Source organism: Cyclopterus lumpus, chromosome 17, assembly GCF_009769545.1.
Source record: "Cyclopterus lumpus isolate fCycLum1 chromosome 17, fCycLum1.pri, whole genome shotgun sequence".
NCBI lineage: Eukaryota > Metazoa > Chordata > Actinopteri > Perciformes > Cyclopteridae > Cyclopterus > Cyclopterus lumpus.
Window position 1 is genome coordinate 2072699 of NC_046982.1, and position 15174 is coordinate 2087872.

The 15174-nt window shown below is 39.9% G+C and overlaps 1 protein-coding gene across 1 annotated transcript in view; it reads left to right on the forward strand.

Annotated features, from left to right (window-relative positions):
• The window catches only part of cdh12a (cadherin 12, type 2a (N-cadherin 2)), a 65507-nt gene that overhangs the window by 47197 nt on the left and 3136 nt on the right, over positions 1-15174 (forward strand). The window contains exons 9-11 of the mRNA XM_034556107.1: positions 4738-4859; positions 5248-5362; positions 11896-12147. Coding sequence (XP_034411998.1) covers positions 4738-4859; positions 5248-5362; positions 11896-12147 — 489 coding nt within the window. The remainder of the gene's footprint in view (positions 1-4737; positions 4860-5247; positions 5363-11895; positions 12148-15174) is intronic.

Sequence of the window (15174 nt, forward strand, 5' to 3'; positions counted from 1 at the left end):
GATGGAGAATATATAAAAGAATCTTTCATTAAGATTTCAGAACATCTATTCACGGACTTTAAAAACAAGAGTGAAATTGTGCAGAAAATCAAGGATATGCCCCTCTCTGCAAAGAGTTGACAGCTGACTGCACACACCAGTAAAAGGATGACGGCACACAGAGAGAGGACGGCATTTTTGGTTTGCTGACGGTGGATAATTTAAGTTCAGCGTTTTTTTTCTCATAAATACAAGAAGGACTCAAATAGACATTGAGTATTTTACTTGAAAGTAACCTTCAACCCAACGTCAACGTCTTTTTTTCGGAGCTCAAAATGTTTTGTTGCATGCAGAAATGTAATTTTGTTTTCTCTGCAGTCGTTCATTGATTTCATAAATGCAACACATTATAGTTTGTTTATACATAGCATAAAGGCAAAAAAAACGTTATATGCAGTGTTATTTCATTTTAAATGTCAAAAGGGTTTTGTGGCTCCCAGTGTTTTCTTTACTGTGGGAAACGGGTCCAAATGGCTCTTTGAGTGGTAAAGGTTGCCGACCCCTGAGCTAGTCCCTCGAAAAGTCATCATGTGCACAGAGTGCGTTAGAGTTTTGTCTGCGCCGCATAGCAATACAACTAACTTGTTTCAACCACTGGGACAATCACCACAAACCTCAATACGACGACTGCATTATGGCTAAAGCTAACGTTACCTCACTGAATCTCCGTCCATGACCAACGTCAACCCAGAAAACTATAACAGCGACCCTGTATAGTGCGACAGCGGATCATCCACCTCTCAAAGACAAGCCCTTTATTTTGGGTAAACACTTTTTAAATATTTCTCTTCAGGTGAATAAGAACCGTATACGTTTTACTTTGATGCAAAGACGTGTACATTAGCTGGAATGTAGCACAACATGGAAGTGAAAGCAGTGCTCTGTTGATTTAATTTTGGGTAAAAAGTGTTGATACTATTTCATGTATATTTTCCTTCTACGAGATGCACTGTGAAAAGGACCTGTCTGATGCAAAGATTTGTATATTTGCCAGAATGTAGCACAACAATGGAAGTGGAAGCAGAGTTCTTGTTCATTTAAATGTGAAAGAGCAATAATTGTCCCTAAAATTGATGAATAATCGTGATCTCAATATTGATCACAACAATCGTGATTATGATTTTGGCCATAATCGTGCAGCCCTACTCTCAAGGTAAGATATCAGAAAGAGATTGAATACACCAGGTGGAAATACAGTGTAAAACAAATGCAGACTTGATGATCACTGCAATTGATCACATAACTAAAGGAAGTTGTTATTGTTGAAAAAACAATGACACCCCAAATCCATGTTGTTGCTGATCATATTCCATGATCTTCGTGAGCAGATGGAGTTTGTCCCATTGTCATTGTAATGTAAATATAAACATATTAATTTTTCCTTAGGACTTTGAGACAGAAAGTGATGTCATTTAAAATTAAAATACATAAAAAACACAGACTATTTAATCTCTAGGGGAAGCTTTAGCTCCTACATTCTAACTTTAACTGCAGTTTGCTGTGCCTCTCAGTACAGCTCTACTGTTTGGGGTGGAGTCTACATTTAGTACATTTGAGCAAGCAGCTTTACTCATCCAGACTCTGGGCTGCTGAGTCACAAATGTGCCAACCTTCCTCATTAGAGCAACAATATAAATCTGCTCACTCAGTTAGAGAGCAGAAAACCAGACTGTGAGTTAGAGAGTAAAATGATCCAGAATGACTGGAGAGGATTAATTGACAGGTGCATGAGATTAGGGCGTAGGTTTGGTCTCAGCATTGGTAGGGACACTGCCAGCTTCCCCCTCTCTCCCCCCCATATAAAAAAACATAGTTGATATTATGTTGAACAGGCAAACTTTATTAACATATATTAATATTTGTGTAACTTGGAACTGATTTAAACATAATTACAGTGATAAAACCTTAGTTTAAATACAAAACAGTATTCTTCACCAAATAAATAATAATAATAAATAAATGAATAAGAAAAGTTCTGCTAAAATGACAATATAGTGTAACAGTATATTCTATATCCAAAATATATATAAAACAACTTTTACCAGTTGTCCAGAACTGGTAAAACGTCCAGTTTCATTGCTAATGCATGGTAAGATTATGATTCTTAACAAAATGCCATGAGTAGTTAGCCTACTAACGTTACTAGCTAATGTTAATTAACAACAACCTGGGCTTCTTGATAGCTACTTACCCTCTGGGTGGTGAAAAAAAATCGGATATCTTTTTTCTTTTTTGTTGGCATTTTCCTATCTTCAAAGCACAACAGGGTCAACAATATCAATGCTGAGACCAAACAAAATACTAATATGAGGCTTTATCATTTCCTGTTGTATTTAGTAGCTTACCGTGAGTCCGGCCAGCTCTCTTTCTGCAAGTTACGATTCACAGAGTGTTTCTGACTCCGCCACATCAGCCAATTAAATGACAGCATCATGTCTCGCAGGCTCGAGGGCGCATTGGAAAACGTGGAAATGTATTTTTGACTCTGGGCGACGAACAGATAATAATACGAATGTAATGTAGTACTTTTTTCTATTATTTGTTTTTTTTCCTGATCTGATTTGAGGTCCTGGGACAGGGATATCATAAATGTACAGATTGTAAGGCCCTCTGAGGCAAATTCGTAATTTGTGATATTGGGCTATATAAAATAAACTGAATTGAATTGAAATGTTGGATGGAGCAGGTCTCATTTCTGAAAATAAGACCAAATTGATTAACCGACTTAATCCATGACAAAACAGAGCAGAGTTGTAGTCATACAAAATAACATCATAAAGGTTAACAACACTATTTCAGCAGTGCAACAAAACAGGATAATTAAATATGGACTGCTAAATACTAAATCTCTGTCATCTAAAGCTGTTTTAGTAAATTATTGTATAACAGATCACGTTGATTTATTGTGTCTTACTGAAACCTGGCTGAGCCATGAAGAATAGGTCAGCCTAAATGAATCAACTCCTCCAAGTCATATTAATACTCACATTCCTCGAAGCACCGGCCGAGGAGGTGGAGTAGCAGCCATCTTTGACTCAAGCCTATTAATGAATCCTAAACCTAAATTAAACTACAACTCACGTGAAAGCCTTGTTCTTAGTCTTTCACATCCAACCTGGAAAACATTACAGCCAATCCTATTTGTTATACTGTACCGGCCACCAGGTCCATATTCAGAATTTATATCTGAATTCTCAGAGTTTCTATCAAGTTTAGTCCTTAAAACTGATAAGGTTATTATTGTAGGAGATTTTAATATTCACATGGATGTTGATAATGATTGCCTTAGTGCTGCATTTATCTCATTGTTGGACTCGATTGGCTTCTGTCAGAGAGTACAGAAACCCACTCACTGCTTTGGCCACACCCTCAACCTTGTTCTTACATATGGCATTGACATTGAGCATTTGGAGGTCTTCCCACAGAACCCTCTTCTGTCAGACCATTACCTCATAAGTTTTGAGTTCATACTCCCGGAGTGTACACCGTTAGTCAAAAGTTTCTACACCAGATGTCTAACTGACAGTACTGTAGCTAAATTTAAAGAAGCGATTCCTTCTGCATTTGATTCAATACCACGTCTCAATGTGACGGAGGACTCCTGTGCTAACTTTAGTCCGTCCCAGATTGATCATATTGTCGATAGTGCTACAGGCTCACTGAGAATGACACTAGACTTGAAAGCCCCACTGAAGAAGAAGACGGTGAGGCAAAGGAGGTTTGCTCCCTCAGACCCAAAAACTAAAGCAAACTTCACGAGGCCAAGGCCACGTGGAGTGGCCTTGGAAACGGCTGTATGCCCTGGTGTATATTTGGATGGCTTTTCTCCAACCAACCTTGACCAATTGTCCTCAATGGTTTCTACTTCTAAACCGTCTACCTGTCTCTTAGACCCCAATCCCAACGAGGCTGCTTAAAGACGTGTTGCCTTTAATTGGCACCTCTCTGTTGGATATTGTTAATGTGTCTTTGCTAACAGGCCATGTACCACATTCCTTCAAAGTAGGTGTAATTAAACCTCTCCTGAAGAAGTCCACTCTTGATCCAGATATGTTGGCTAACTACAGACCGATCTCTAACCGTCCCTTCCTCTCTAAGATCCTTGAGAAAGTAGTCGCAAATCATAATACTTTATTTGAGGAGTTTCAGTCAGGATTTAGAAAACACCACAGCTCAGAGACAGCACTGGTGAAAATTACAAATGACCTCCTAATTGCATCAGATAAAGGACTCATCTCTGTACTTGTTTTGTTAGACCTTAGTGCTGCGTTCGACACCATTGACCATGACATCATATTACAGAGACTGGATCAGTCGATTGGCATTTCAGTGACCACACTAAGTTGGTTTAAATCCTATTTATCAGATCGATCTCAATATGTATTTGTAAACAATGAAGCCTCGATGACCACCAATGTTAATCAAGGAGTTCCACAAGGTTCTGTGCTTGGAACAATTTTATTTACCTTTTATATATGCTTCCTTTGGGCAATATTATCAGGAAACACTCCATAAACTTTCATTGTTATGCAGATGATACTTAATTGTATCTATCGATCAAGCCAGAAGAAACCAACCAGCTTACTAAACTTCATGCATGTCTTAACTACTACTCATTATTCATACATTTCGGTCATATTCATTAAATGTGTTGTAACTCTGTAACGCTGTTCATTCTGAATTGAATGTTACTTACAGACAACCCTCTGCTGTATACTAATGTGGCAGTGGCAGTCAACGTCCTGGATGTGAACGAGTTCCCTCCCGAGCTGGCGTTTCCTTCAGATACCTTTGTCTGTGAAAACTCCAGAGTGGGACAGGTAAACTGAACTGTGTCTGCTTAAAATGATGTGCTGATTAAAATCTTAGCAAATATTAAACACATTTATTTTTTAAATGGTTACCCTGGATAACAAAGATTATTTTGAGATCTGGGTTACCTCATGTTTTAGTCATATCATCTCCTATGATGAATGCAAATCATTCAAATATCCAATCAAAAACTGGGTGTTACATATATTCAAATTATATATTAAACATAGCAACATGCACCTCCAGATTAGGAGGAAAGGAAGTAGCTGTTTAATTTGCCACCCCATTATTTTTCCCGTCAGCCAAGAGACCAGTCATTTTGAATTCATCAGCCAAAATTTCTGTTCACGGTTCATCGTGCTAAGCAGATTCTTTGTCTGTTCGCTTCCTAACCAGGTTATCCAGACAGTCAGCGCTGTGGACAAGGACCTTCCTCCTGTTGGGCAGAGGTTCTTCTTTAAGTCCCCTAAAGAGCTTCGCAACAGGAACTTCACAGTTCGAGATTTTGGAAGTAAGCAAGAAAGGTTACGTTGTATGATTCTTTAATTAGCAAAGTACTTTAAAATCTAGATCTTTATAAGTACAATGTATTAAATTAAAATGTGAAAACAATGTGACAATTTAGAAGAAGTCACTGTCACCTAGAGCTCTTTTTTTGGCTGCCTACGGAGGCTTTGGTTTGCTCATCGTTGTCATAGCATTTTTTTCAGCAGCAGCAAGCAAATTTTTCCACTGAAAGAGCTCTAAAAGCCCACTGTACACTAACAGCAGACAGACGGTTAGAGACTAGCTAATGAACATAGTGGAGCATTTACCTTAGGAGTTGGTGATGAACAAAATACTGAATGCAACTAATTATGATGTTGCTCCATAAATGCTGCATGTGTAAATAAAGAGCAGTTTACTGTACTAAACGGTGAAAACGCATTCACATGATTGTGTGTAAATGTTTTTTCACCTTTTAAGTTGATATGATAAGCAATTTGTTTCTGCCCCAAAGAGCAAAAAAATATTATGTATTATTCATTGGTACCCTTGGGTAAATTAGTACGTTACAGTGGCTCTTTTATATAAGCATTAAATAATATGATAAATATATATATATAAAAGACTGTGAAAAGTGAAATATTAAACACAATACATGAGTTATTAACATGTAGAGCACGTAAATAACAAAAACAAGGAAGGAAAAATACAATACATATCTGTAATTATGTGCGCCAAACACACACACATACAACCAGTGTTAATAAGTGAATAACAAAATATGGGATCTATTAGGTGCGTTACAATAAATGCAAGAATAGATAAATAAGAATGGAATAAGTATTGTCATGTACAGTATGAATGCAGCAATAAAGGCACATTAAAATAAGTCCAGGGCAAGTATATTCTATTCAAGTCTATTCAAATGTAGAGTGTTAAAGTTTATACTCAGCGCTGCAACAAAGAAATATTAAATATTTAAAATATTAAAATATTCACCAATATATGGTTTATGGTTTGTTCACACTCCTCCATAGTGTGAATGGCTAGTCGGGCTTTCAGACTATGGAGGAGCTTTTTAACAGGATATTTACTGAAGGAAGCTGTTCAATTCAGTTTATTTTGTATAACCCAAAATCACAAATTACAAATTTGCCTTCAGGAGAGCAACAGAGGAGGATCCCTCTCCCCAGATGGACAGAAGCAATAGATGTCATGTGTACAGATAAACAGTAATACAGAGTTACAACACATTTAATGAATATGACAGAAATGTATGGGCCATGGCAGGAGGCAGAGCCACAGAGGCAGGAGGCCGGCCCACCAGGCATGAGGGAGTCGCGAAAGAGGCCAGACCAATGAGGTCAGGCCTTTGAGGCAGGAGGCACAGAGAAGGAGACAGTGCCATTGTGAAGGAGGCCAGGTCCAGGACAGGGGCTGGATGCAGGAGGCAGGGGCAGCCTTCTTCTCTCTCCTCGGTCTCATTGCTCTCTACCACTGAGCCAGAGCAGGGTCGTACTTCAATCAAAGGATCGGTGGTTCGATCCCCGGCTCCACTAGTCCATGTCGATGGTCCAATCCCAATCTCCACCCTTACGGACTCACATACTTTGAGGTGCGCTCCCGCTAACTCTGAGGGTTTAGTTCTGTCCCACTGTCACATTATCTAGTGTTTGAGTCTCTCAGACATTTTGAGAGACTCACCTACAATTCCTAGCATTGTGACTTGCAGTTACCAATTGAAGCATGGAGACGTAAAAAAAAAAGTAAGCAAAACACGTGTATTGCCGGGTAAATTTACACCAAAACGAAACTGGATGCAGGAAGCAGGGGCAAGGACCCAGGACCAGCTTCAGACACAGCCAAGTCCAATGGACCCTATAAGATGTGAAGTCACAGACTCCAGGAAGGAAGTAGAGTTAATAAGGTGCAATGGAGAGATGTCAATTCATTCATAAGGAGAGAGAAAAGAGGAGTTAGGAGCTCAATGTATCCTAAAACATCCCCCAGCAGCCTATAGCAGCATATCTAGGGGCGGGACCAGGGCAAACCTGATTCAGCCCTAACTATAAGCACTATTAAAGAGGAAAGTCTTAAGTCTGTTCTTAAATGAGGTGACTGTGTCTGCCTCCCGGACTAAAAGTGGAAGCTGGTTCCATAAAAGAGGAGCTTGATAACTGAAGGCTCTGGCTCCCATCCTACTTTTTAGGACTCTAGGAACCACAAGTAGCCCCGCATTTAGTGACTGCAGCTCTCTAGTATCACTCTATTACATATCGCTCTTCGTATATCAGGACAAATTCTCGCACTCTTTGATGAAGTTTTGAGGACTCTCAAACTAACAATGAATACATTGTACTTATTGTATTTTTATTTAAAGCCTGGTAAAACATCTACCTCTGTACTGTAGAGCTCCATTGCTCAAAAACTATGAAAACACATAAAAGGGTCACACCTTTTCATTCCCATGAACACCCACTGTAGTTTATGTTGACTTTATACCACATCGGAATGTCATCAGAATAAAAATTCTGAAGATATGATGGTACTAGCTTTTCTGCAGTTATAAAAAATGTTTTTGGGTAAGAAAATATTAGAGATGGAATTATGACAGCTCTCAGCTTTTTTATTGTGGTGAAATCGATAGTGTCATATGCAGTGTCAAAGTCCATGGACTCTTTCAGCGTTATTTCAACAACAGCTTGAGTAAGATGCCCCTTTGTGTTGGTCTTCATTTACGTAGTTAAAACAGGTAGTGTCAGAAGTACTCTGAAAAACCCCGCCTCCCTCCTCACCTCTTGATTTTTCACTATTTTCTTAACATCGGTGGTAAGTGTCTTTTAGTCACCTATTAAAGCCAGTATTTGGCATTTCAACCGAAACAACAGTTTAATTCAATTAAATTAAATTTCAATTCAGTTTATTTTGTATAGCCCAATATCACAAATTACAAATTTGCCTCAGAGGGCTTTACAATCTGTACACATACGACATCCCTGTCCCAGGACCTCACATCGGATCAGGAAAAACTCCCCAAAAATAACCTTTCACAGGGAAAAAAGGGAAGAAACCTTCAGGAGAGCAACAGGAGGATCCCTCACCCTGGATGGACAGAAGCAATAGATGTAATGTGTACAGAATGAACAGCATTTACAAAGTTACATAAACACATTACATGAATATGACAATGTATATGAAGTTTAGAATACCTTCATATTGTTGGCACACCATATTCCTGCTGTCTTTGCATTTTAAAATGCTGAATTACAATGGGCTAACATGACCGAGTCGGGGAGTACCTTATACCTGAGGTCAACGTTAAGCAAATTAAGGCTAACAAGCTATTGTTAGCTAACTCAAACTCGACAGCAAGACAAGCTGTTAATACAGTGTGGATGGGTGATTATTTGGTAATATATTTATTTATTATTATTGTATGCGGTCATCTGTTGATTCAAGTTAGCTGGGCCCTATTTCTCGTACCTGGCTAACGTAGTTAGCTGGATAATTTTCAGGATAAGATACATAAGTCAGGCTTTTCGGTTCCACGAAGCAAGTTTGTCAAAATCACCACAGCAACACACCCACAAATTTGAACCTGCTCCAGCGCAGGCTAATTCAATCTAGCTAGATAAGCTGGCCACTCCCCATGGATGCGAATAAAGCGGATTTTCATCTTGTTATCCGGACGTAGTCGGTGAAAGTTACCGAGCTGTGCGAGCCTACGGGTGATGTTATGTATATATATATGATATTAATGTTATGAACCCAGACACGAGGGCGTTGGATGTTCCACAACAAGTAAAGCATAAATTGTGGTTATTTCATCCATGGTGGATGGCGGAAATTATAACTGTTTCCACTGAGATAAGCCACGCCCCCTCTCCAGCACGAGTGAACTGAATGAATGAACCACAAGTAGTCGGGCGAGTAAACTCACGCGAGTAAAGCGTTGTGAATATTCATGTGAACGCAGCATTACACATTTAACTTGTCTGATATGTTGCCATGCTTCTTGTCTAGCCCTCGCAGTGGTGGCGGTGTTAGATGTTAACATGATTATGGTCTGTAATTCCTCATATGCGTTCATGATCATCTCTTGCTCGTCAGTGGAGTAAAAAGAGGCTCTTCCTTTGAGTTTAGAAAACTTTGTGCTGTTAGAAAATCATGGTTTCTGTCACCCCTTTTGAAGTAGGACGGGCACGCGCAACTATCCTGAGTACTGACGCCTGGTTCAACTATCCTGATTACCGACGTCTGGATTGAATTAACAAGATTGTTTGAGCACGGATCAGCCTTTGAGAAACTGAGATAGCGTGATTTGAATCATCGGGTTAATTTAAGCTGGCTAATAGGACATTTGATTGATTTAGTTGAACCACATACGAGAAATAGGGCCCAGTTCTTCATCTTCCTTGACAAGAATGCCATTCATGATACACTACCCTCGTAATATTCGAAACATCGGCCCAGTTCTGCACATATGAAGCCAAACATAAATTCTTTAATCTGTTAAAAAGCTTTAAAAATATTACACTAACATTAGAAAAAGCATCAAAGTTGTATGGGGATGTATTGGGAGTCTTTCAACAAGGAAAGATTAACTTTAGGTCCAGGAAAGATGGTGACACTTCATGAGTTTAAAGAAGGTTCAGAGATTGCTTCCAAACTTGGAGCTGTGATCGTCTACCAGTGTGTTTTCTGCCAAGTGGATAAAACATCATGGCCCTAACTTCAGTACCTGTACTGAGGTAGCATTTGAGATCCCTGTGTTTTGTAAGATAAGGACTATTGTTGTTAAAGATGACTGTATTGCTCTGTGGAAAATTGCGGGAAACTGTTTTCATCAGCATTACCATGCCTTTAAGGTTACGCTGCATCCTGACAGGATTGTAAAGGTATTGCAGATAAATTAGCTGTTTTATTTTAAAACATTTGATGTTAAAATGCAGTATGGAATGGCAGATTCCTCCTTGTACATTGTCCCTTATTGCCATTTTATGCAGATATAAGGTCAATGTTTTGTATTGTTGGCCTGCACAATAGAGATGTGAGATGCAATATTTTGTGGTAACTAGAGATTTTTCTTGTCAATTAATGGTATATTTGAAAAGGCTAAATTGAAAACAAATTAGATGTAATTTGACACAAATGAGCAGATTAATAAAAAATTTAAAACCAGTGTCACTGGAGTGTCAATGGATGTTAGAATGGTACACTGTGTGTTGTCACAGTAATAGAGTAAATTATCAACACTTACCAGAGTTATTTGACCTTCTAGTGTTAACTTTTTACACCTCGATACAGTGTTAATGAAAATTGGAATTGAACTCAATTGGAGTTGATTTGTTAGCACAGAAGAGTTAAATTATCAACTGTTAGGGTTGTGTGGAGGACCCAAACACACGCTCACGCAGCAGCCTTTAACATTCAAAATGAGGATCTTTATTTCCCTAACGGATCGGGAAGGAAAAAACAGCAAAGAATAAAACAAACAAAACAATGATCAGAATAGTCCAGCTGATCAGAAGCGAGTGTCTCCTCACTGGAGCCGGGAGGGCAACTCAACCAACTCTAGTCCTTGATACCAACGGGATCGGTAGAGACCTGGTGTTCCCAACATGCAGTAAGGAACCAGACTGGTGACCGGAATGATCTGACAACCCACCAGGGAATGCCATGGTCCTTAAAACAGCTGGCAGCACTTAGGGAAACGAGCCCCAGCTGAGCCAAAGGAGAGGGGTGTGGTAGTGGGCGGAAACCTGAGGTGGAGACTGTAGACTGACAAAAGCAAAACATTAAGCACATAACAAACCAGACAGGAGGGGAACAAAGAGGGGAGCCAACACTAACATCAGACAGGGATCCTAACATCAACACTAATGATACTTATATTTACACTCGCCAGAGTTATTTACCTGTAGTGTTAAATTTGATTAACACTATACAGTGTTAGGTAGGTTTACATGTTTACTCTATTTAGAGTTAATTTAACACCAATTCTGATTGGGACCAAATACACTCAGCAATAGTGTTAAATTGAACTCTTTAAGTTTTAGTTTAACACTGCTAAATTTACTGTGTATCCCATTAAATTTCCCTGGTATTGGTATCAACTACTAAAATTCTGGTATTGAGAGATACTAAATCCCACATGCACCACATTTATCAAATGAAAGAAAACAAACAATAATAAAAAAAGAAATGCCTCTTGTTTGAGTAATGTTTGTAAGTGACCTTTTTAAAGAAAACAAATTATTGTCCTGTGCTGTTTGACATCCACAGAAAGGGTTGGGGAAATCATAAGGTTCCACATTGGTGTTTTTGGTCTTCGCATTTCTTGACAATAAGAAAATGAAAGAACAAAGTTATCCTAATCCTATAGTTTTATACATTAGTATTATTGTAAACTAAACAGGCTGTTAACACTTCAGCTGTGCTAACGCTTGATATTCTCCAGTGTCGCTCAGATTTTTCTCAGAGGTTGCTGTGACAGTGAACATAGTTCCTATCTGGGACTTTGTCGGTGTTCTAACATCACGCTTTGTTGGTTTCCAGACAACACCGCTGGCATTGTGTCTCGGCGTAAGGGCTTCCAGCAGCGGTTGCAGAATGTGTATGTCCTTCCTGTTGTGGTTGAAGACAGTGGATACCCCGCCCAGAGCAGCACAGCCACCCTCACAATTCGAGTGTGTTCCTGCGAGGGAGTAGCCTCGCTGCTGAGCTGCTCAGCTGAGGCCATCTTTCTGCCTGTGGGTCTCAGCACTGGAGCTCTGCTGGCTATCCTGCTCTGTGTAGCTCTGCTGATCGGTAAGCTAATTTTTCTAAACACCAAACACTGTTGATAGGCCCAATACAAGCTCATCATTTCACCTGCCAGACCAGTCTTGGGTTTTGTTGAGGTGTACTAGCATTTATTTTACCTAAAACTAAAAGCTGTGTTGCACAAGACCTACATTTACAGAAGCATTATCAGTTACTATCATAGTTTACTTCCAGCTGTGTGCCAGTACATTGTCTGTCATTGAACTGTTTTACATAATGATAACTAATTATAGTTATATAAATATGTCTGTATTTTTCATGAACAATGTCAGAGTAAAAGCCCTCTATAGCACAGATCGGCACTGGTTGAGGGCAAGAGATCATCAATCTTGCATCTAATAGTTAAAATCTTTTCATTGAAGAAGTTCATGAAGAGAAACCTGGGGTTGTTCTTATTTTTCTCTATTACTGATGAGTAATAGGCTGCTCTGGCATTGTGGAGAGCCTTCTTATATGTTTTAAGACTATCTCGCCAAACTAAGCGTGATTCTTCCAGATTGGTGGAACGCCATATGCTTTCAAGCTTTCATAATGTTTGCTTTAGTTTGCGGGTCTGAGGGTTCTACCAGGGAGCAAACCTCCTTTGCCTCACCGTCTTCTTCTTCAGTGGGGCTATCGAGTCTAGTGTCATTCTCAGTGAGCCTGTAGCACTATCGACAAGATCACATTGAGATGTGGTATTGAATCAAATGCAGAAGGAATCGCTTCTTTAAATTTAGCTACAGTACTGTCAGTTAGACATCTGGTGTAGAAACTTTTGACTAACGGTGTACACTCCGGGAGTATAAACTCAAAAGTTATGAGGTAATGGTCTGACAAAAGAGGGTTCTGTGGGAAGACCTCCAAATGCTCAATGTCAATACCACATGCAAGAACAAAGTTGAGGGTGTGGCCAAAGCAGTGAGTGGGTTTCTGTACTCTGACAGAAGCCAATCGAGTCCAACAATGAAATAAATGCAGCACTAAGGCAATCATTGTCAATATCCACATGAATATTAAAATATCCTACAATAATAACCTTATCAGTTTTAAGGACTAAACTTGATAGAAACTCTGAAAATTCAGATAGAAATTCTGAATATGGACCTGGTGACCGGTACAGTATAACAAATAGAATTGGCTGTAATGTTTTCCAGGTTGGATGTGAAAGACTAAGAACAAGGCTTTCAAATGAGTTGTAGTTTAATTTAGGTGTAGGATTTATTAATAGGCTTGAGTCAAAGATCGCTGCTACTCCACCTCCTCGGGCTGGTGCCTCGAGGAATGTGAGTATTAATATGACTTGGAGGAGTTGATTCATTTAGGCTGACATGTTCTTCATGACTCAGCCAGGTTTCAGTAAGACACAATAAATCAATGTGATTGTCTGATATTAAATCATTTACTAATACAGCTTTAGATGACAGAGATCTAATATTTAGGAGTCCACATTTCATTTCAGTTTTGTTGCACTGTTGCAGTAGTGATGTTAACCTGTATGAGGTTATTTTGTATGACTCCTCTTCTGGTTACTTTTGATTTAATTAATTTAAGTGGCCGTGGGACAGACACAGTCTCTATAGAGTTAAGGTTAAGGGTGGGTAACTGCTCGGATGGAAGTGCAGGGAAGGGTGTAAGACAACGACTCTGCTTCTGCTTCCTGATCTGAACCCTGGGTCATGGATTAAGTCCGTTAATCAACTTGGCTATGTTTGCAGAAATGATACCCGCTCCATCCAAAGTGCCGTCTCTCCTCGTCAGATCAGGTTTCCCCAGAAAGTCTGCCAGTTATCTATGTAGCCCACATTGTTTGCTGGGCACCACCTGGACAACCAGCGGTTGAATGACGACATGCGGCTATACATGTCATCATTGATCAGATTGGGGAGAGGGCCAGAGAAAACTACGGTGTCCGACATTGTCTTGGCAAGTACACACCGATTCCACATTAATTTTAGTGACCTCGGACCACCGCAGTCGGGAGTCATTACCGCCGGCATGTATTATAATCTTAATGTAACTAAGTTCATCTTTAGCCAGCAGTTTTAAAAAAGATTCAATGTCGCCCGCTCTGGCCCCCGGGGTGCATTTAACTGTGGTCCGTGGCTTCCCTATCTTCACGTTTCTGACCTATAACCAGAGTGGGTTTCTCAGCGGGTGTGTCGCTGAGTGGGAAAAAACGGTTTCGAAACGTGAAGAGGTTGGTGGTGCACAGCGGGCTTCTGTTTATACTTACTAAATCTTCGTTCAGTTACACAGCCATCCGGCTGCACGGGGGATGCTAGGGAACAGCTAGCAGAAGCTACGTCTAGCTGGCCCGCACCGGCTACGGCGGGCCAACTAACATAGCTGTCTTAGCCTCGATGGTGCATCTTACCCACTTAGAACTGATTCCAACCTAGCAAATGAACTACAATTGTTGCATGTACCGTTATCATTAAGGGAGGCAGAGGAATAGCTAAACATGTGACACTGAGCAAGAAAGAGCGGGAGGGGGAGAGGAGGAAGACATCACAAGCTGCTAAGCTGGCAAGCGGAAGTGATGTAATATGCTTACCGGAAGAGAGAGATGATGCGTTCAGGAGCAGCAGCCAATAGACAATATGGCCATTTCTCAAATCTGTACGCTGAGTACAGATTTGTGTTCTTTTGGAGTTTGGACTTGGGAGGACGGTCTTTCTGCAATTGGAACAGCAGCGAACTTGATGACGTCACCCCGTCAGCTGTTCTTGCTCATGAGTTTACTCCAATTATTCACTGTAAATTATTTTTACAGTCAAACTAAATATGACAACCCTGTTTTTTTCGTTTTCCTTTAAAATATAATTATTTTATTTTGAATTGTGTGTGGGGGTTTATGTATATGTGAACTAATAATAAACTCTGTGCTCATTAGAGCCTCCAAACCCGAATTATATCATGTGTAACTGCTTCAGAGCCAGCGGATCATTTAAAAAAGTCCTGCCGAGATCAGGCTATTCTCGGCAGCCACACTGAGCGCTGACCGCCCGGTACTGTTGCAATTCAAAAGTC